The following is a 20,028-nucleotide window of genomic DNA, read 5'->3' as shown; positions in this document are numbered from 1 at the left end:
AGTTTGCGATCTCGACAAATAGTAAAAGACAAAAGTATAAAAAAAATCACGAATAAGTGACACCGTTCTAAAGGTGTCCGAAATAAATAAATAATATTTCTACCCTTTGTGTCATATCTTTTTTTATAGGTTAAATAATGGAACAAATAGAATGAACGTTGCATTTCAGAGACGAGTTCTCTTAAAAGGGGCCTTGATTTTTGTAGGTGGTATTATCCTGACGGTGATTCGCTTGAATAAACACATCGAAAAACCAGGTATTACGTTTTCCTCTTCTATGCATCTGACTAATATTTACTTATTAGGATATTTTCAATATGTTAAAGCTCTGTCTACACTATCAAATTTTATGTGACAAAAAATGTGATATATAATTATTTTTAATATTTAGGGGACAATCTTCACTTTATGTGATAGTGTGTGCACGTGATAATATAAATATATATGATATAATAACCGATTTCAATTATTTCAAAAGCGTCAATAAATGAATAAATATAAATAATATAGTTATAGAAACCCTTTTTTAACTCTACGAGGGGAAAATGATTTCTTTAACGTTATAACCAATCTGTCTCCTTAAGGGGACAGGTCCCGAATGTACATTCTTATTATACATTCTTCTATCTCCTTACCATTGAAGGTATTAACTTGGTATTACGTAATTTATATGACAATTGTTCTTTCAGCATCTTATGAGTATTCCACTCGCAGACAGATACTGTGGTCAGAAGAAGACGAATATTATGAGAATTGTTCATTGCCAAATGCCGCGAAGTTTCCTATAGGGCTATTTAGTCAATCTCAACGGGACAACGGTGCAATAGTCGTGCATATGCTTGTATCCATGTACATATTCGGAGCAATAGCTTATGTATGTGCTGTTTACTTTGTACCTTCTATTGAACTCATTTGCCAAAGTAAGTAAGCGTTGTAATAACCAGGTACATCAATATTCAATTAAAATTATAGTTTTATAGATTAAATATGGAGGAGATACAACAGACAACAAGTACAAAAGAAACAAAAGGAACCAACACTTTTGTTGTCCATCCTTCTTGGACGCAGCGCCGCCGATATAAAAGTGTGTGTTTTTTCAATAAAGATTGTGAATGATTAATATATTAATACGTATTCAAATCACTGAAAATCGATTACAATAAACTGATACTGTACAATATTACATTTTCTAGATTTCAATATCAGGTCTGATGTAGCAGGTGCCTATTCAAATCACTGAAAATCGATTACAATAAACTGATACTGTACAATATTACATTTTCTAGATTTCAATATCAGGTCTGATGTAGCAGGTGCCTCCTTTATGGCAGCAGGTAGTTCTGCGCCAGAACTCTTTACAGCAATAATTGGTAAGTCATATTTTAGATATCAAATTTCAGACGCATTCACATTTCGAACGTGGCTTATACACTGATACTAGTCTGAGTTCCAGACGGAGTTAACTTAATATTAGTAAAATATAAATATTTTTGCACATATCGCGTTTCATACGTATACTTGATCTTGTATACTCAAGCCTCGAAATAACTATACTACAGACTTGGGGCAAGTCTACACTGATACGAAAAAAGCCCAACAAAGTAATATAGTCTAGGACCTGGGTCAGATTTGTATGCATTTAATTTAGGAGAGAATATCTCAACTGTTATAGGATAATTTGATCCCAACGAACAACATGGAATGTGTGCCAAATTCGCTATCCGGGACGAACATGCCCAAAATCGGGGTCAAAGGTTAAAAATGTGTGGTTCTTATATCTCGACAACCACTTGTCGTACAGATATGTTTTTGGTGTCAAATTGTTCAGAATATACATATTTATATTCGGTCTAACACAACTTTTAGCGAAAAAATGACCGGAAATGCTTTTACTGACCTTTGACCCAAAAATGACCAAAAAACACATTTTCGGGTTAAATTATTCTTTAAAATGCCAATGGACAAACTGTATGGTATCAAATGAAAGCATACACAATATACTACCCATTGCTACCCAACTTGTATTGAAAATGTTTATTTATGAAGCTAATTATATGGAAAATGTGCATATTTTGATTATTTTTATACAAAAAATGAATATTTGGTAGCGTAATTGTTATGTTTTTTTATTTAATATTAAATAATTTAAGTGTTTGGAAAAACTATTTGGTATCAAATGAAAGCCCGTAAAATATTCTATCCATTGCTACCCAACTTGCATTAAAAATCTGTAATTAATTATGATGCTAATTTTGTTAAAAATGCGCATATTTTATTATTTTTTTACTAAAATGAGTATATTAAATAGTGTAAATTTATTTTGGTTTATTTATAATATTAAATAATTCAAGTGTTCCTTAGGTGTCAAATTGTTCAGAATATACATATTTATATTCGGTCTAACACAACTTTTAGCGAAAAAATGACCAGAAATGCTTTTACTGACCTTTGACCCAAAAATGACCAAAAAACACATTTTCGGGTTAAATTATTCTTTAAAATGCCAATGGACAAACTGTATGGTATCAAATGAAAGCATACACAATATGCTACTCATTGCTACCCAACTTGTAATTGAAAATTTTTAATTATGAAGCTAATTGTATGGAAAATGTGCATATTTTATTATTTTTTTTACTAAAATGAGTATATTAAATAGTGTAAATTTATTTTGGTTTATTTATAATATTAAATAATTCAAGTGTTCCTTAGGTGTCAAATTGTTCAGAATATACATATTTATATTCGGTCTAACACAACTTTTAGCGAAAAAATGACCAGAAATGCTTTTACTGACCTTTGACCCAAAAATGACCAAAAAACACATTTTCGGGTTAAATTATTCTTTAAAATGCCAATGGACAAACTGTATGGTATCAAATGAAAGCATACACAATATGCTACCCATTGCTACCCAACTTGTATTGAACATTTTTAATTATGAAGCTAATTGTATGGAAAATGTGCACATTTTGATTATTTTTATACAAAAAATGAATATTTTGTAGCGTAATTATTATGTTTATTTATATAATATTAAATAATTTAAGTGTTTGGAAAAACTATTTGGTATCAAATGAAAGCCCATAAAATATTCTATCCATTGCTACCCAACTTGTATTAAAAATCTGTAATTATGATGCTAATTTTGTGAAAAATGTGCATATTTTATTGATTTAAAATGTAACTTATTGGACAAAGTAACACCCAATATGAATAATATTTTTAGTTCAAATTAATGTCATATAGTCTAGGACCTGGGTCAGATTTGTATGCATTTAATTTAGGAGAGAATATCTCAACTGTTATAGGATAATTTGATCTAGACTACCCTTAGCCTAGATATAAAAAAATACAACATAATTAATATCTAAAAGTGATGAAACAGTAAAAATATGCACATTTTTAACAAAATTAGCATCATAATTACAGATTTTTAATACAAGTTGGGTAGCAATGGATAGAATATTTTATGGGCTTTCATTGAATACCAAATAGTTTTTCCAAACACTTAAATATTTAATATTAAATAAACAATTACGCTACCAAATATTCATTTTTTGTATAAAAATAATCAAAATATGCATATTTTCCATACAATTAGCTTCATAATTAAAAATGTTCAATACAAGTTGGGTAGCAATGGGTAGCATATTGTGTATGCTTTCATTTAATACCATACAGTTTGTCCATTGGCATTTTAAAGAATAATTTAACCTGAAAATGTGTTTTTTTTTTTATTTTTGGGTCAAAGGTCAGTAAAAGCACTTCCGGTCATTTTTTCGCTAAAAGTTGTGTTAGACCGAATATAAATATGTATATTCTGAACGATTTGACACCTAAAGAACACTTGAATTATTTAATATTATAAATAGACCAAAATAAATACACTATTTAATATACTCATTTTAGTAAAAAAATAATAAAATATGCACATTTTTGGCAAAATTAGCATCATAATTACAGATTTTTAATACAAGTTGGGTAGCAATGGATAGAATATTTTATGGGCTTTCATTTGATACCAAATAGTTTTTCCAAACACTTAAATTATTTAGTATTATATAAATAAACATAACAATTACGCTACCAAATATTCATTTTTTGTATAAAAATAATCAAAATATGCACATTTTCCATACAATTAGCTTCATAAATAAACATTTTCAATACAAGTTGGGTAGCAATGGGTAGCATATTGTGTATGCTTTCATTTGATACCATAAAGTTTGTCCATTGGCATTTTAAAGAATAATTTAACCAGAAAATGAGTTTTTTGGTCATTTTTGGGTCAAAGGTCAATAAAAGCGTTTCCGGTCATTTTTTCCCTAAAGGTTGTGTTAGACCGAATATAAATATGTATATTCTGAACAATTTGACAACAAAAGCAAATCTGTACGACAAGTGGTTGTCGAGATATAAGAACCACACATTTTTAACCTTTGACCCCGATTTTGGCCATGTTCGTCCCGGATAGCGAATTTGGCACACATTCCATGTTGTTCGTTGGGGTCAAATTATCCTATAACAGTTGAGATATTCTCTCCTAAATTAAATGCATACAAATCTGACCCAGGTCCTAGACTAATACCACATCACCACTAATCTCGCTTCCTAATCCATCCATAAGGGCCCCCATAGAAAGTTGTATACACGAAACGACCATTAAGAAATGGTTTCTTTTTTTATTATAGATTATCATTTCTAAAGCAATTAATTTGTTAATTATCCCTCTCAGGTACGTTCGTCGTTCAAGATGACATTGGGATTGATGCAATTGTAGGATCGGCAGGTTTTAATATGTTATTTATCATGGGTTTATGTCCGTTCTTCTCTGAGAAAGTAAGTACTGCAGATGATAGAGGAAAGATAGTATTAATCGCGTTCATTATGAAATTGTTTTATACGAATATAACACATTTTATTCTCAAAGTTGTTCGAAAGTTTCCTTTACAATGTCTGCTTATCAGTATTGTCTGTTTGTCATTGTTCTTAAAAACCGACCTACAAAACTAATTATACAAAAATCCTTCCAGTGTTTAGTATTATGTGTATTGCCTTTTTTTAGCCTATACAGCTGTCGTGGTATCCTATAATTCGAGATGCGATCTGCTGGGCTATCTCCGTTACGTTTCTCATTGTTACCATCTATGATTCACTAATTACGTGGTAAATATAGGCCTCTTATTGTTAATTATCTACATTTTGTAGTATAGATATCATGTACACATTTTTATATAAAATTATGAATTGATGATGTGATGTGCCAAATGGACATGATGATGTCATATCACTACCATATTTGTGCATAGCACTACTATATTTGTGGGAACATCACACTTTTTTGGGTCAAACTAGTTTGATAGTGTAGACAGAGCATAACAATTGTCTTCGTCAATTTACAGATCCTTTACTTAGTAAAAAACAATTTCATAACACTACATTAGAGTTTTAACTTTGTATTAACAAAGAGTGAATTAGCGATAAACATAGAATTCTTATAAATTGTGAAATGCGAATTTATTTAGGCCTATAATCTTAACACTCTAATATGAATACAATACCGTTACATTTTAGGTGGGAGGCCACGATACTTTCTGTTAGTTATTTCCTGTACCTAACTTTGATGTATTTCAATGGTTACGTTTCTAAATACGCTGTGAAACTACAGGAGAAAATGAAAACCAATGTGGAACCAGAATCAGTAGATGAATCTACGTTTATCCTTGAAATTGTTCACAACACGGAAAATAATCACAAAGAATTCGATTTGTTCCCAACTGATGACGAAGAAACAGGTAGGCCTACGCATGATGACAAAAGATTTTGGTAGGAATTTGATAGGCCTACTCCCCCGGGGAAGGGTCATCAGTTTTGTATAAGATTCCACAGAAAGTGCCGCCTAGAGGAGACAACTTCAGCAGGTTGAAGAGCGTACCAACTGTCTATGTGACGAGATTGCAAAAAAGAAAAACACCCACACATTGCTATAAGTTTCGCAACAATTGTCACAAGGCTCAACACTGAAAACTCAAACAATTGTATTCCAGTAAATAAATTCAAATTTGGCCAATGTTGTGTTAATTATTTCGAAAGAATTAAAATGCTTTATTTTGTCGTCCTTATTTATTTTTCAGAAAAGAAAGCATCAGTCTTCTCAGCCCCAAAAAGCCCGGCAATGTATGTTTGCTGGATTGTAGGTTTACCTGTGATTACTGTGTATTATCTAACCATCCCTGACTGCCGACGGAAGGGCTGGGAGAAAACCTATTTTATAACGTTTGTTATGGGAACTATTTGGATGGCTGGTCTATCGTATATATTAATATGGATGATTACTGTTATAGGTAAGTCCTGTTAAATACTGATTACTTATTGCTATGTAGCAGCTATATTCTGGACAGCAATTTGACATTCTTTCACGTTTCATTGCTACCCGAAAGGTCATTGTTTGACTTCAAAACACTGGCCTAAGACGTCAGGCTAAAATTACGACTTTCGCTGTCTGCGGGTGAAATCAATTATTGCAGGCGACGATTGTACACTGCATAATCCGTGGGTGAAGCGTTCTAATAGACATTCGTATCCACTGTCTTAAGAATGGTCATTCGTATTAAAAACTACGTTATACTATAGGTATCACGTGATTTGCTCGTAGCACTCACTTGCACTTTGAAATTTCTAGTTTTAAGAGTTGTATTACAGCATATCACCCCAATTAAAATAATAATGAATTTTAATGTGATACATTTTACTTTTTGTCTGTAAATGTTACCAGTTGTACGCCTACAGATAATTTTAGTGTCTGTCTGTCTGTCCGTTGCTAAACGCTTTAGGAACATCAGTTTCTGATTAACCACCCAGCAAATAGAGGGAGCTATCACTAGTTTTGTCTTATAGGAATATTTTTGTCATTCAATGTTACATTTTTACCACACATATACAAATACACAAACGACCCCATAGATTCAATAATGATACCGGTACATTTCCCATCATTCTTTTTGTTTGCAGGCCATACAGTGCATATATCTGATGATGTAATGGGTCTTACATTTCTTGCCATTGGGACTAGTCTACCAGACTTATTTGCATCTATAGGAGTTGTGAAGGATGGTAAGCTAAAGCCTGGTTCCCATTGGACGCAACGAAAGTTGTGTGACCAATCACGACGTGTTGTCGCCTGTGATTGATCAACTCACCAATATATGTAGAGAAGTTGATAACAACATACATATTATTTTTTGTACATAACATGTACAGTATAAGCTTATTGTCAGGAAAATTTATATATTGGTAACTTCACAAAAGCTTATATCAAAATCTCGAGTTACCCTCTCTGCATTTTGCCAACTATTTGGTCAGTCAGAGCGCTTAACTTATTTCAATGTTAGCTTATGTTACTTATTATATTTGCCACTGGTTTTAAGGTTATTCATTTCGAATCAAAGCTGAATGCACGAATGAACATTTCTCATATTCTTTCTATCCTTACAGGTTATGGGGATATGGCCGTAGCAAATATTATTGGAAGTAACGTATTTGAAATTCTTGTATGCCTGGGGTGCATATGGTTAGCTAAAATACTTAGCAATGGTGGTGACTGGGATCCGATCGTTGTCGGAAGCGAAAGCCTCATCTTATTATCTTCAGGTCTCATTGTTACTACCATGTTTATGATTTTGTGTCTACATTTAAAAGATTGGGAACTCGACAAAAGACTCGGTGTAGTTTTAATTATAGCTTATATTGTATTTATCTCAATTCTTGTCGTTTTAAATGTTCATGGAAGTAAATCTAAAGACATCTTACCACTTTGTCCACTTTTGTAGTTGCTGCGTAGCACCTATTTATATTCTGGACAGCAATTTGATCTCCCGTCACGCTTCATTGCTTGTCAGTACCGAAAGTTCGTTGTTTGTCTACAAAACATTGGCCTATGACGACCTAGGCTAAGTGTACGGCTTTCGCTCTCTGCGGGTAAAATCAATGATTGCAGGCGATGATTGTACACTGTATAGTATAGTCTGTAGGAGGTATTTTGTTATCCAGCTATGAGCTTCTTCAATTAAGAGCATAATGAGCTAAATATTTAACTTTTATAATGAATAAGTACATGGTTGCTAGAATATTAACAAAACCGTAAGCAAGATACACATAAATATTGTATAATTATAATAAAAACAAAAACAAAGAATAGAAAAGTTAAACAGAAGGAGTGTACAAATATGCTACTGCAATATATTACTGAATTTTCCACAATTATGTTTCTCAATAAGATCAATAATACACACTAAACTGTAAATCGGGTAAATATAAATGATTGTTACTGCAATGTTAATGGCTAATGAATAGTTGTGCTAAATGCCGGCTATTTATTTATGTTGATTCATTTTACACATTTGATAAAACACCTTATACAGTACATGCATTTTTCTACCTCATATCAAAATACATTAGTGTACTGAGATTTGGTAATATTTGATTTTTATTGTACGATGTTTAATAGGTCAACTCTAAAGATAATGTATATAATAGGCCTAACAAAGGTTAAAATCTAACAGTATTTTATTAACAAGTTTTTAATAAAAAATAAATTATACGTTATAATTAAGATAACGTTGTCTGTCCATCAATATTTTGGAAATGTTTTCCTCAACAAGTTTATTTTGTAACGGCGCCACCATCGTTTAAACCACGATCTTACTTAATCCTATAATAACGGATCTCAACAAATGTCTTGGTCGGGAATTTTATTTTTAAAGTTTATTTGCGACGAATGTAAACGAACGTTACACATCATCATGGTTTACAAAGAAGACCAGCACCATCGTCATCCGGGTTTCAACATTATCCTTTTTCTGATCGTAATCAGTTGCCAGGTTGTTGTCTTTATTCAGGTTTTTGAAATTAAAGAAAGAATGAACAAGCTTGAAACAGCAGCCAGATATGAAGATATACACGTGAGTAATACAGTACAGTAGAACTCCTGATAGTTGGCGTAACCCTATTAAAAGGACATTTCGATTATGGGAGCAATTTCAAAGTCAAAAGTAGTCCTACTACCGATATAATAGTCACTGTGTATCCAGGGTTGTTGGACACAGCACCATCAGTTTTCCTTATTACAGTAACACACTATAATTAGGTCTACAAACGTATCTGTGCCTATAAGATAAAATGTTAAACAATTATTTTCGGCTAGACTGAGTCGGTGAAATTCGAGGGTCATAAATACCATGCGCACAAGAAAGAAATGTTTGTCTTTGCGTGCCATAGACTATAGTGTGTAACGCATTCAACATTCGTGATGCCTTTTCGACACATAGAGCATTTTTTGTGCCTCTCTGATTTCTCAAGTATCGTAGGAAAATTGCATAATACAGCATCACAGTGTTTGTCTGTATAGCCTAACCTGACATGATACAGGCCCAGCTGCTAGACTGTAATACACGCGAGATGCTGTATTACTATTACGTAATTGTCCATTATACTGGGCAAAAATATTGTATGGAAAAAATCTGGTATTTTTTTTACTTCTTTTATCCTTAACCTAAACTTTTATCTACGATTGGAATCTATGGATTTGATTAGGCATATCAAAGTAACAACAGGTTTACTTCTTTATAGTATGACGAACAGAATAATTTGATAGCCCTACCCTCCGAAAATAATTCACTCGAAGTTGTTCATTCTAGACACGAGAGGTCGGTTAATGACACTTTGCAAGAAGTTAGAGGTTTGTGATTATTGAATGTATTAATATTAGTTTAGTTTAGTAGAACATTACTCTTTAGGCCTATATCTAAGTATTTACAAAGGGTGTAACTTTTGAATACATTTTTTACTCATTCATATGGGTTTGTATAAAGGTGTTATCGGCGTGAGAGGAATTCTAGGACCACCTGGCCCACGCGGAGCTGACGGACGAGATGGCAGGGACGGAATGCCGGGCATGCCTGGTTTGCCTGGGCTGCAGGGACCAAGAGGAACAAAGGTAAAACAACACATTGTTTATGTAGTTGATGTGCCAATGGAAGCATCACTGTAAAACTAATTATTTGTGTTTAATGGATTGTTACTAGGTTAGGTTTAGAAGGACTACGCCTACTGGTAGTATATCATGTGGTATTTCATTGAGTTGAAGTGTACATTAGGTACGTTGAGGAGTTAAACCACGTTTTCATGTTATTTGATAGGGAGAACAAGGCCCTCCTTCCCCCAAAGGAAACCCAGGTCAGAATGGCAGTAGGGGCGTGAAAGGTGACCGAGGCATTGCCGGAGTTCCTGGTACCGACTGCACGCTGAATGACACTAGTTCGATTTCCTTGCTATTTCAAACGTTACTTCGTGGTAGGCCTTATATGTATTTTTGTATGTAGTATTACAGTGAGTTTCAGTAGCTGAGTGGGTGAGTTCCCACTAGCGACGCAACGTAACGCAACCTACCCAACGTAAGAAAATGCCCTTCCAATAATTGAGTTTGCCCCCGCCTGTGTGAAATCAAACCTGCGATGTTTGCAGCACTGTTGCATCGTTGGTTCCCACTTGTTATTACGCAATACAGCACTTTGCGTCGATACGTCGCTGTGGGAACCACGCTTTAGGCTACTTATCCTACATTTGTTGTAAAATAGGGAGGATAAAGACGTCGAGGCCACTGCACACTCTCTATCTCTCTATAATGCGAGCTCATTTTCACGTTCAGATGAATACGGGACTCACTTTAGCCTAGTTATAATATTACGTGGTTATTCCCACTAGAACGTAACGCGTGGGAACCGACGACGCAACAGTGCTGCAAACATCGCAGGTTTGATTTCACGCAGGCGGGGAAAAACAAAATTATCAGGCATTTCCTTACGTTGCGTCGGTTGCGTTGTGTCGGTGTGGGAACCACGCTTTTCTATTGTTTATGACCAATTCGTTGTTATCCACAACTTACTGTAAGCCTAATAATATCCAAAAGATGTAATTAAATATTACACCAAAATCTGTTCAATTACAACCATCTTACAACCACATTCTTTCCGATTGGCAAACAAGTCCTTTCATTTTCAAAATTGTACAATGGGCTTTTTTTTGTTGATTTATGTTAAAGTATATGGAGAGCCATCTCGACAGTGCTTTGCACTCATGGCAATCCGCAGGGTACTGCACCGCTGTCTTGTATGTATTTTTGTGCCTGAAAATTGAATAAAATAAAATAAAAATAAAATAATGTCAATATTAATGTTTGTATTGTTTATTTTTATTACAGTTAATGACCAGTCGCCCAATTCACCAACTTCACAGCCCATCATAGAAAACATTGCGAATGCTTTAAATGGTGGAGGTACGATGTATACTAGATGGGGACGAACCACGTGTCCCACGTTGGAAACCGGTGCACAGCTAGTGTATGATGGTAAATATTGATTTATATTATAAAGCTCTTATGCACTAACCAGTATTGATCAAGTGCCTAAAGCGTGGTTCCCACTAGCAACACAAAGTAACGCAACCCAGCGTTGCGTCCTAGGTGGGAACCAAGCTTTAGGTTTTGTGGACACGAAGAAAGACGATCATAAACTGTTTCGGAGCTTGACTCATTCTTATCATAAGTCGAATGAATTTTAAAAACATATATTTGTATGAAAATCTATTGACCCCAATTTATTTTGTTTTCAATTTATTTTTAGGCATAATCGCCAGTGGATACTTCTCTCATGTTGGCGGTGGGGGTAATTACCTATGTTTACCAAACAATCCTGAATGGGGAAATCATAAAGACGGGATACAGTCTAAGGCGTACATCTACGGCGCAGAATATGAGTTGACGGCTGGAAATAGTCCGTTCTCTACGGACAATGCCGAAGTGCTACATGATCAAGATGCAACGTGTGCCGTTTGCTACGTTCCTTCGAGGTAAGTGAATCGTAATAATTTAAACAATCATGTTGCATGGATCATCTTAACTGTTGCTCGTGAGTGCTAAAATCTCTTGCATTGCGCCTATGTTGTTGCATTGCGTCCAAGTGGACCCCATAAGCGAGAGTGCCCAAGCGGTTAAGACAGTGGAACCGTAATACGTAGCCAAAACATCGGCAAGGATTCGAGGCTCACTCCATAGTTCTAGTGGTAGAACAAGTCTTCTCAGATAAGACTACAAACCGTAGGTCCAATGTACACATCCAGCTCATGTGTACTTTAAAGAACCTAGTACATCTTTCAAGACGAGTAGGGGATTACCCCGGTGTACTAGTTCACACACAGCCACTGTCACCAAAAAAAATGGTACAGGGTCTGAAAGTACCATTATGTTATTATAACATATGATCTAAAGTATAGAAATTTGCTTTTTAATCAAATTAGTATCCTGACGAGAAACGACACGGTATACGGTGTTGAAATACGGTCACAACCCGTGTTAGTACACAGTATATCGGGTAATGGTTATCTAATTGAGTGTTGGCAATGTATCAGAATCGCTATTATTATTTCCCTTTCCTCAATTATGCTGTTTTCACACAATTAACTTTTAAATTGTATTTTCACGAAGTAAGATAATTATTTTACCATTAGTTCCAAAGGGGATAATAGGACTATTACTTCTATATCACTTCCATTTTAAAACTTCCTCATGCAAACTAATTTTCTTGGGGGTTTTCCCTACTTTAGAAACGTGAAGATGATGCTTCCGGCCAGAAGAACGTGTCCAGAAAACTGGACCAGAGAATACCATGGCTATATTGTGTCGTCTCATTATCAACATCAACGCTCCGAGTACATATGTGTCGATGAGGCGCCGGAAGCGCGCCCTGGTTCATACGTGAATACCGAAGGCGTTAGATTGAACCCAGTCGAAGCTCAATGCGGCAGTTTGCCTTGTCTACCGTATGTTGACGGTCGAGAATTGACGTGTGTTACTTGTACAATATAGTAACAATTATAATTAAGATGATGATATATAACTACATTATGATATTGAGAATTATTATAACAATAACGATAGCGATAACATTAATATTGCATAAAAGCTTTGTAACATTTGTATTACAAAATAGGCATATTATTTATTTATCATGTGGCACAACTGGCGGGACAAGTAAGAACTTAATTTGACATAATGCGCCGCGCAATTTAAATGCTCATGTGACTGCAATGTGCATGTGACTGCAATGTGCATGTGACTGCAATGATCATGTGACTGCAATGTGCATGTGACTGCAATGCTCTCGTGACTGCAATGTGCATGTGACTGCAATGCTCTCGTGACTGCAATGTGCATGTGACTGCAATGCTCTCGTGACTGCAATTCTCTCGTGACTGCAATGTGCATGTGACTGCAATGCTCATGTGACTGCAATGCTCTCGTGACTGCAATGTGCATGTGACTGCAATGCTCTCGTGACTGCAATGCTCATGTGACTGCAATGTGCATGTGACTGCAATGCTCATGTGACTGCAATGCTCTCGTGACTGCAATGTGCATGTGACTGCAATGCTCTCGTGACTGCAATGCTCATGTGACTGCAATGCTCTCGTGACTGCAATGCTCATGTGACTGCAATGCTCTCGTGACTGCAATGCTCATGTGACTGCAATGTGCATGTGACTGCAATGCTCTCGTGACTGCAATGCTCATGTGACTGCAATGTGCATGTGACTGCAATGCTCATGTGACTGCAATGCTCATGTGACTGCAATGCTCATGTGACTGCAATGTGCACGTGACTGCAATGTGCACGTGACTGCAATGTGCATGTGACTGCAATGCGCATGTGACTGCAATGTACATGTGACTGCAATGTACATGTGACTGCAATGTACATGTGACTGCAATGCGCATGTGACTGCAATGCGCATGTGACTTAAACGATGATAATTATAAGCAAATACACAAAACTAGGAAAATTAAAACTCGAATAAGTCAGTAGAAACACTATAAGCATGTAGTTACTTTCTGGGGCGGATCCAGAGGGGGGGTCCACGGGGTCCGGACCCCCCCTAAATTTTAAGGGTGCCCTTTTTTTAGAGGTTCAATATTTTATTTGTGTGACATATTTGTGTGTATATTAGTATGCACAGAGTAGGCTACACTAACCCCAAAAATAAAAACAGAAATTTATCACAATGAGCGCGATGTTAAGTTACGGCGGCCGATCAAAGAGCAAATAACAAATATTTGTGAAAATTACGTGAGGCTCAACTACAAAACCACCGTTTTGTGATATGATGTCATCGTAAGCCAATCAAAGCTGAGCTTTCCCGCGATCGGCAGAGCTCACGGTTGAATGATTTTGGATTCTGGCTATTTGATTGGTGGACGCGAATCACCCACAGCGGAATGTTTTCTCTCGCGTGTACCAAGAAGTCACGTGATCTCTCTGTACTGAACGGTACTACACAAATTTAGACTAGAGCAATGAATTTGTACGAATTCCGTTAAATAAACAACTCTATATATTTTATAAACATTTAATAACATATTTTATTGATATTTCCAATGTTGATAATTAATATAAAACGTAATTATATGTAATTATTTTAGCGAAAAATGGCGCAATTTGTTTACAACGTTCGTGGCTAAAAACGATCATTTTCGGCAATGTTTTAGACCCTATATTTCGAAAACTACAAGTCAGATTTTCGTAATTCTTTCTTTATTGGAATATTGAAACAAAATACCAACAGATAATGTTTAAATTGGTTGAAAAATAACAACTTTTAATTTTGCATCGTTATATACCCTGCTAATAAGTGTCATTTCCGGCGAACTAGAAAGGTGCCATTTATCATGGATTTTGCGTGCGAGAGTGCCATTTCCGGCCATCTAAGTGTGTCCTGTAACAAAATTCGCTTCGCCACAACCCCCACCATGGGGGGGCTGTGGCTCAAATACTCAATATCTGATGTGCCCTTTTTATCGGCGGACCCCCCCTCTCAAAAATGTCTGGATCCGCCCCAGACTTTCATAACTCCTCCATGGTATGACGAGCGAATGTCAAGTATATAGTATACAGTATGCCAAGATAATGTCGTAAATGTCTCAAAACATACGGCGTTTTTATACTCTATTTTCTTATAATGAAAGTATATTTTTATAACTTTATTCATTATGATTGTTTTCACTGTATAGTTGCTTGTTTCCAATAATGATATATTAATCAATGTTTTTGAATAAACTGTTTTTGAAAACTATACCGGATCAGAAGCAATAATTATTATCAGAAACAGTGCCAACACCAATAATGTGGTTGTATCCCGGAATAATGAAATTATTTCACTTTCCTGGTTATACGACACTACAAGAGGAGGTGTATAGCAATATACCTAATGATAGTTCCTAACTGAATTGTGAAAATATATTGCTTTACTATATATCCCACAAGTTATGTTCTTTAAAAAATTGAGGAGTTTCTACCCTCAATTAAAACTTGATTCTATGACACCATAGCTTAACCGAAGTGATTTGTGCAAGAAACAGACATATTTCAACTCTTTTTGTCTGCGATATTTTATTTGTTCGTCTGCTGTTTGTTGTATGTTTCCTGTTAGCAGGATAACATCAAAACTAAAAGACAGGCCTTTACCAAATTTAAACCACCGACAATCCGGACCATGATCCCAATTTTGGACCACTTTTTTATTTTACTAATTTTAAGCCGAACGTCTAAACTAAATAAGATCCGGACCAGAGTCTCAATGCTGGGCCACTTTTAGGCCGTGAGATGATGGCCAAATTATGACTTCTTGTGGTTAAAGCTCTGTGTACACTATCAATAGGTCTGACAGTATGGACCCGGTATACATTAAAGGAAAGGAAGTAGAGATTGTTAACAAGTACCTGGGAGTAGTATTTGACTGTAAGCTTAAATGGGGGTGGGGGGGGGGGGGGAAGGAATCATGTTGACCATTATAGTTAAGAAGTTAAATACAAGGCTGTACTGCCTGAGGAAACTCGGTTCGTTTGGAGTAAAGCAGGATATTTGTAAAATGTTTTACTCATCAGTGATGTTATCTATTTGGGGTTATTGTATGTTGGGCTGGGCTGGGAATATCAGTAAAGGGAATAAAGACCGAATTGAAAAGGTGCTGGGTAGAGCGGGGAAAGTAATTGGTTCGCATACAGTTCATACAATAAAGGAAAAACAGTTAGAACATATAGGATTGTGCTCTATTATTCTTTATTCATAATACTTCCTCACTACGTTCAAATTAATAGAATATTACTAGAGACATGATTGGTCAACGTTAAGAATTACTATGTATCTTTTCTTTGTTACATATTCAGTTCACATTTATTTAGCTATCAATTCAATTCAATTCAATTTCAATTTATGTCCACAATATAATAAAATGCACACATAAATGCAATGAAGTGATTATATGGGGGGTGTGGTGGTGGGGGGGGGGGGGGGGGGTGCGGGGGAGAGTCATATAATCATCATTGATGTTAAATGTTTGTCAAAGATGGCTAGCTAAAATGTAAACACTTGAATAATTTGACAACTGATCGCCACATAGGTATTTATCAATATATATCAATAGGCAAACTAACAATATAAAAACAAATAATCATAGAATTATCATGTGAAATGAATTTTCAAATCAGTTATCTTTAGATGCCCTTGTTTAGATTGTACACACAGCACAAGTAAATTCACGACCTGTGACGTATGGCAGACAAGGTAAAGACCCACAAGATCCCTCGACAGGATAAAGTAGAGCTCCGCTTTGATCTGAACCTGTTCCCTGAACAACTTCCGGAGATCTGTCTACGCAGATGTATTGTGTCTTTTGGAATGAATTATATTGACCAGTCATTAAGTAGCCAGAGTATTCTTTTGTCCAACGTTCTGGACAATTAGTTTTAGCGGGAATCATGAACTCTGTAGCACGTGTCGGAACTCGGCAGACGGCACATGGAACGTTGTGATTGGTCAAAGTCGCAGCGTTGTCGTGTTCAAACGGATCATATTGACCAGTTTCATATTCTGCACCATAGATTTTAGAGCTTAACGATTGACTCACGTCGCTAAATTTGTCCCAATCTGGCTCCAGCGGAAGGCAGACGTACTCCGACGAACCTCCTTTCAGATTAAAATGCGAACCTGCAGCAATACCTTTAAAATCAATAAATCTAATTAGGCCTACTTGCATGTACTAACTAGGCCTAATACAAACTTGGAAATCTTTACAGATAAACATTGCGTTAGGAGTGGGTAGGTATGCGGGTTTAGTATTGTTTCACACCCATCCTTTTCGAATTTCATCAATTTATTTTGCTTTAAGTATATGATTATTACATGATCAGGGAAATCAGTCGTTTTGGCTCTCCTAAAATTACGTTAAATATTTGTAAGTAGTTAGGGTATCAAACATACCTTCATAGACTAAGTCTGTTCCTGTATTCGGGCAAGTCGTTCTTCCCCATCGTATGTAGACTGATCCACCGCCGAATATCCCCAACATATTTGGTGACGTTGCATTGAGGTGGGTTTGATCTGTTTAAAAATAGGATTTTATTCTAATTCATTTTGCAATTAGGATGAAGATAGTATGTATATATAACATTAAAAGTCTTGACTAAAGCTCTGTCTACACTAACAAACTTTATGTGACAAAAAAAATGGGATGTGTCCATCTATGGACATGATGATGTCATATTACTACCATATTTGGGGACATCACACTTTTTTTGTCAACTCTTAGTTTGATAGTGTAGACAGAGCTTGGTTTAGCCAGTGAGCGCTCATAGCCGTTACGCCTGCTTCAATCGCCATCAATGAGAAACTGTAGGCCTATACGTACCATCAATAGATTTGATGAATACTGAAGCGACATCCTGTGGATTAAACTCACACGCATCACCTTTAGCTCCAACAGGTCCCTGTTTGCCAGGTTCGCCCTTAGCACCATGTGTACCTTTATTACCCCGAGGTCCATCGTCACCTAAATCACCCTACAGTAGTATAATAGTAATAATTTGTAAAAAAAATATAATGTACTTAGCAGCATAGTTTATCAAAATATGTAGTAGTACTTTAGACGATTATCGTTGATAGATTGCAGTAGGTCTACAGTAGAGTACAGTTAGCTATGAATGTACCTTCTGGCCACGGTCTCCAGCAATACCAGCAAGACCAGGACTTCCAGGAATTCCAGGTGTACCATCTCGTCCATCACGGCCATCAGATCCGTCTCTTCCATGAGGTCCCATCGGACCTGTGGCAACAATTTATGCTTATATTAACCATACTAAGATTCTAATTCTAAGATTTGAACATTATTATTGCGTGGAATTGGGAAAGTGGATTTGCCATAGCAAATATTTTTTACGGAGGAGGATGTTACGAGGCAGGCTGAATGTCTGGACATGGGCTCGAAACCGCTAAAGCGTGGTTCCCACTAGGACCCTTCCAATAATTGTATTTGCCCCCGCCTGTGTGAAATCAAACATGCGATGTTTGCAGCACTGTTTCGTCGACGGTTCCCACTTGTGATTACGCAATACAGCACTTTGCGTCAATACGTCGCTGTGCTGCGTTACGTAGCGTCGCTAGTGGGAACCACGCTTAAAGTGGCATTGATAAGGCGATTCCGAAAGAACTGTTTTTGAGCATCCATTTTGTCATTTCCCATGTCGCAAAAATAGCTAATGTTGACCCTTATGCGCCATTTCCCTCGTTCATTTTCAAAACGCTGTAGAGTAACAATGTTTGTTATTTTAAAAACTTTATAGGTAGGACTCGATACGGGTTCCCACGAGCTTGGTTCCCACTAGAACGTAACGCAAGGACGTAAACGCAACGCAAGCGTTTTAACCAATGACAAGCGAAGTTATAGACAGTTAGCAATCACAAGCGAATAAGCCATCGCTTGTGATTGGTCAATTCACTTGCGTTGCGTTACGTCCTTGCGTTGCGTCGCTAGTGGGAACCACGCTTTACCTTGAAGTACATTCCAAGCGCTCTCTGAAATATCTCGTCGACGCCTTCTGTAAAAACCAGGACTTGTCGTTGGTGAGTTTACTTGAGTTCTTTCTTTCTCCAATATATCTCCGATAATGTGTTCAAGTTCGTTAACTGTAATCTAAAATATATAATAATTACCATAGATGTTTTTTTTTTTATAATTTACAAAGATGGTTCTCAATTGTAACTAAGGCTTTGTTCTGACTAGGACGCAACGTAAGGACGTAAGCGCAACGTAAGTAAATTGACCAATCACAAGCGATGGATTATCCGAACTGTCGCTTGTCATTGGTCAATTCGGTTGCGTTGCGCTTACTTCCTTGCGTTGCGTCCTAGTGAGAACCAAGCTTATTGTAAGTGAATAATGTAAAGGAATAATATATTATAACATAGATGTAAAATTAAGCTTGAACTCGTCACTAGCATGGGTTAAGGTGATCCGTTCCACACTGTAACGTACCTTGTACGTTGAAATACGTCGGTGCGTTATAACGAGACTTGCCTGTATGTATTTATTTATTTTTTTTCCGATTTTTATGAAACGCCATATGTGCCAAAATATTTATCTTTTTACTAGTATTAAGTCAAACCTCCGTCTGGAACCCAGATTATAACGTGGGGTTCATTATGTGTGTAATACATTGTAAGTTATATGTTACCTTTAAATCAGCGACGCTTTTTTCCAAGTCAGAAATTCGATTCAGATGCTCATTTCTGGTGTAGAACTGCATCAATGAAAATGCGAACGTCATGGACGCAACGAGAACGCCTGCAAATACGGTGAGTCGACACACAGACAGTCGAGACTTGTCGTCCGCATTTGTCTCCATGAGCTGCTTCATTTTAATTTATACAGACAATAATATCGTAATATTTAATTTCTGAGACTGTTATTTATGTATATACTTAACAGCCTCAGTGTTCTTTAAGCACTAAACCGGCATTTACGTAGTTTAGACATCTTATTAATATCACGTGATTAGGAATCATAACAGATAATACCCTGGAATTTTTTGGGGAAATTTTAGGTTTCAAATTTTATTTTGAAACTAATCGCGTGCAATATTGT

At 36.0% G+C, this 20,028-nt stretch overlaps 4 protein-coding genes across 5 annotated transcripts in view; 2 read left to right on the top strand and 2 right to left on the bottom strand.

Annotated features, from left to right (window-relative positions):
- The first annotated feature begins 119 nt into the window (after nt 1-119).
- LOC144854088 (sodium/potassium/calcium exchanger 5-like) lies at nt 120-8,505 on the top strand. Its single transcript, XM_078711971.1, has 9 exons — nt 120-257; nt 690-920; nt 1,287-1,370; nt 4,739-4,842; nt 5,069-5,169; nt 5,578-5,798; nt 6,138-6,347; nt 7,015-7,116; nt 7,498-8,505. Exons 1-9 carry the CDS (start codon nt 152-154, stop codon nt 7,830-7,832), a joined length of 1,494 nt encoding a protein of 497 aa, XP_078568097.1. The 5' UTR covers nt 120-151; the 3' UTR covers nt 7,833-8,505.
- Nucleotides 8,506-8,731: 226 nt separating this feature from the next.
- LOC144854321 (uncharacterized) lies at nt 8,732-13,867 on the top strand. Of its 2 annotated transcripts, none has more exons than XM_078712266.1 (7): nt 8,732-8,963; nt 9,631-9,739; nt 9,873-9,997; nt 10,200-10,353; nt 11,261-11,407; nt 11,682-11,907; nt 12,661-13,867. In XM_078712266.1, the coding sequence occupies exons 1-7, from the start codon at nt 8,736-8,738 to the stop codon at nt 12,920-12,922; spliced, it is 1,251 nt and encodes a 416-aa protein (XP_078568392.1). In that variant the 5' UTR covers nt 8,732-8,735; the 3' UTR covers nt 12,923-13,867. The 2 variants fall into 2 exon arrangements, with proteins under 2 accessions (XP_078568392.1, XP_078568393.1); XM_078712267.1 differs by having other exon boundaries at nt 8,733-8,963; nt 9,643-9,739.
- The window catches only part of LOC144854354 (cytochrome c oxidase subunit 6C-1-like), a 77,709-nt gene continuing 66,938 nt past the window's right edge, over nt 9,258-20,028 (bottom strand). Inside the window, exon 5 of the transcript XR_013614573.1 lies at nt 9,258-9,269. The gene's annotated coding sequence lies outside the window, so the exon portion shown is untranslated. The remainder of the gene's footprint in view (nt 9,270-20,028) is intronic.
- LOC144854323 (uncharacterized) lies at nt 16,148-19,903 on the bottom strand. The gene is made up of 6 exons (XM_078712268.1): nt 19,619-19,903; nt 18,936-19,077; nt 18,095-18,210; nt 17,797-17,947; nt 17,370-17,489; nt 16,148-17,108 (listed from the first exon to the last, which is right to left on the bottom strand). The coding sequence occupies exons 1-6, from the start codon at nt 19,799-19,801 to the stop codon at nt 16,618-16,620; spliced, it is 1,203 nt and encodes a 400-aa protein (XP_078568394.1). The 5' UTR covers nt 19,802-19,903; the 3' UTR covers nt 16,148-16,617.

The sequence above is a fragment of the Antedon bifida genome, chromosome 10 (genome assembly GCF_963402885.1).
Source record: "Antedon bifida chromosome 10, ecAntBifi1.1, whole genome shotgun sequence".
Classification (NCBI taxonomy): domain Eukaryota; kingdom Metazoa; phylum Echinodermata; class Crinoidea; order Comatulida; family Antedonidae; genus Antedon; species Antedon bifida.
This window is presented reverse-complemented; position numbering and strand designations above follow the sequence as displayed.

Coding starts and splice junctions, on each gene's coding strand:
- LOC144854088 (XM_078711971.1), top strand. CDS start 152: ATGAACGTTGCATTTCAGAGACGAGTTCTCTTAAAAGGGGCCTTGATT. Junction 258..689: donor TAAACACATCGAAAAACCAG/GTATTACGTTTT, acceptor TTGTTCTTTCAG/CATCTTATGAGTATTCCACT. Junction 1,371..4,738: donor ACTCTTTACAGCAATAATTG/GTAAGTCATATT, acceptor TATCCCTCTCAG/GTACGTTCGTCGTTCAAGAT.
- LOC144854321 (XM_078712266.1), top strand. CDS start 8,736: ATGTCTTGGTCGGGAATTTTATTTTTAAAGTTTATTTGCGACGAATGT. Junction 10,354..11,260: donor ATTTCAAACGTTACTTCGTG/GTAGGCCTTATA, acceptor TTTTTATTACAG/TTAATGACCAGTCGCCCAAT. Junction 11,408..11,681: donor TGCACAGCTAGTGTATGATG/GTAAATATTGAT, acceptor ATTTATTTTTAG/GCATAATCGCCAGTGGATAC.
- LOC144854323 (XM_078712268.1), bottom strand. CDS start 19,801: ATGAAGCAGCTCATGGAGACAAATGCGGACGACAAGTCTCGACTGTCT. Junction 19,078..19,618: donor AAAGCGTCGCTGATTTAAAG/GTAACATATAAC, acceptor TATATATTTTAG/ATTACAGTTAACGAACTTGA. Junction 17,948..18,094: donor CTGGAGACCGTGGCCAGAAG/GTACATTCATAG, acceptor ATACTACTGTAG/GGTGATTTAGGTGACGATGG.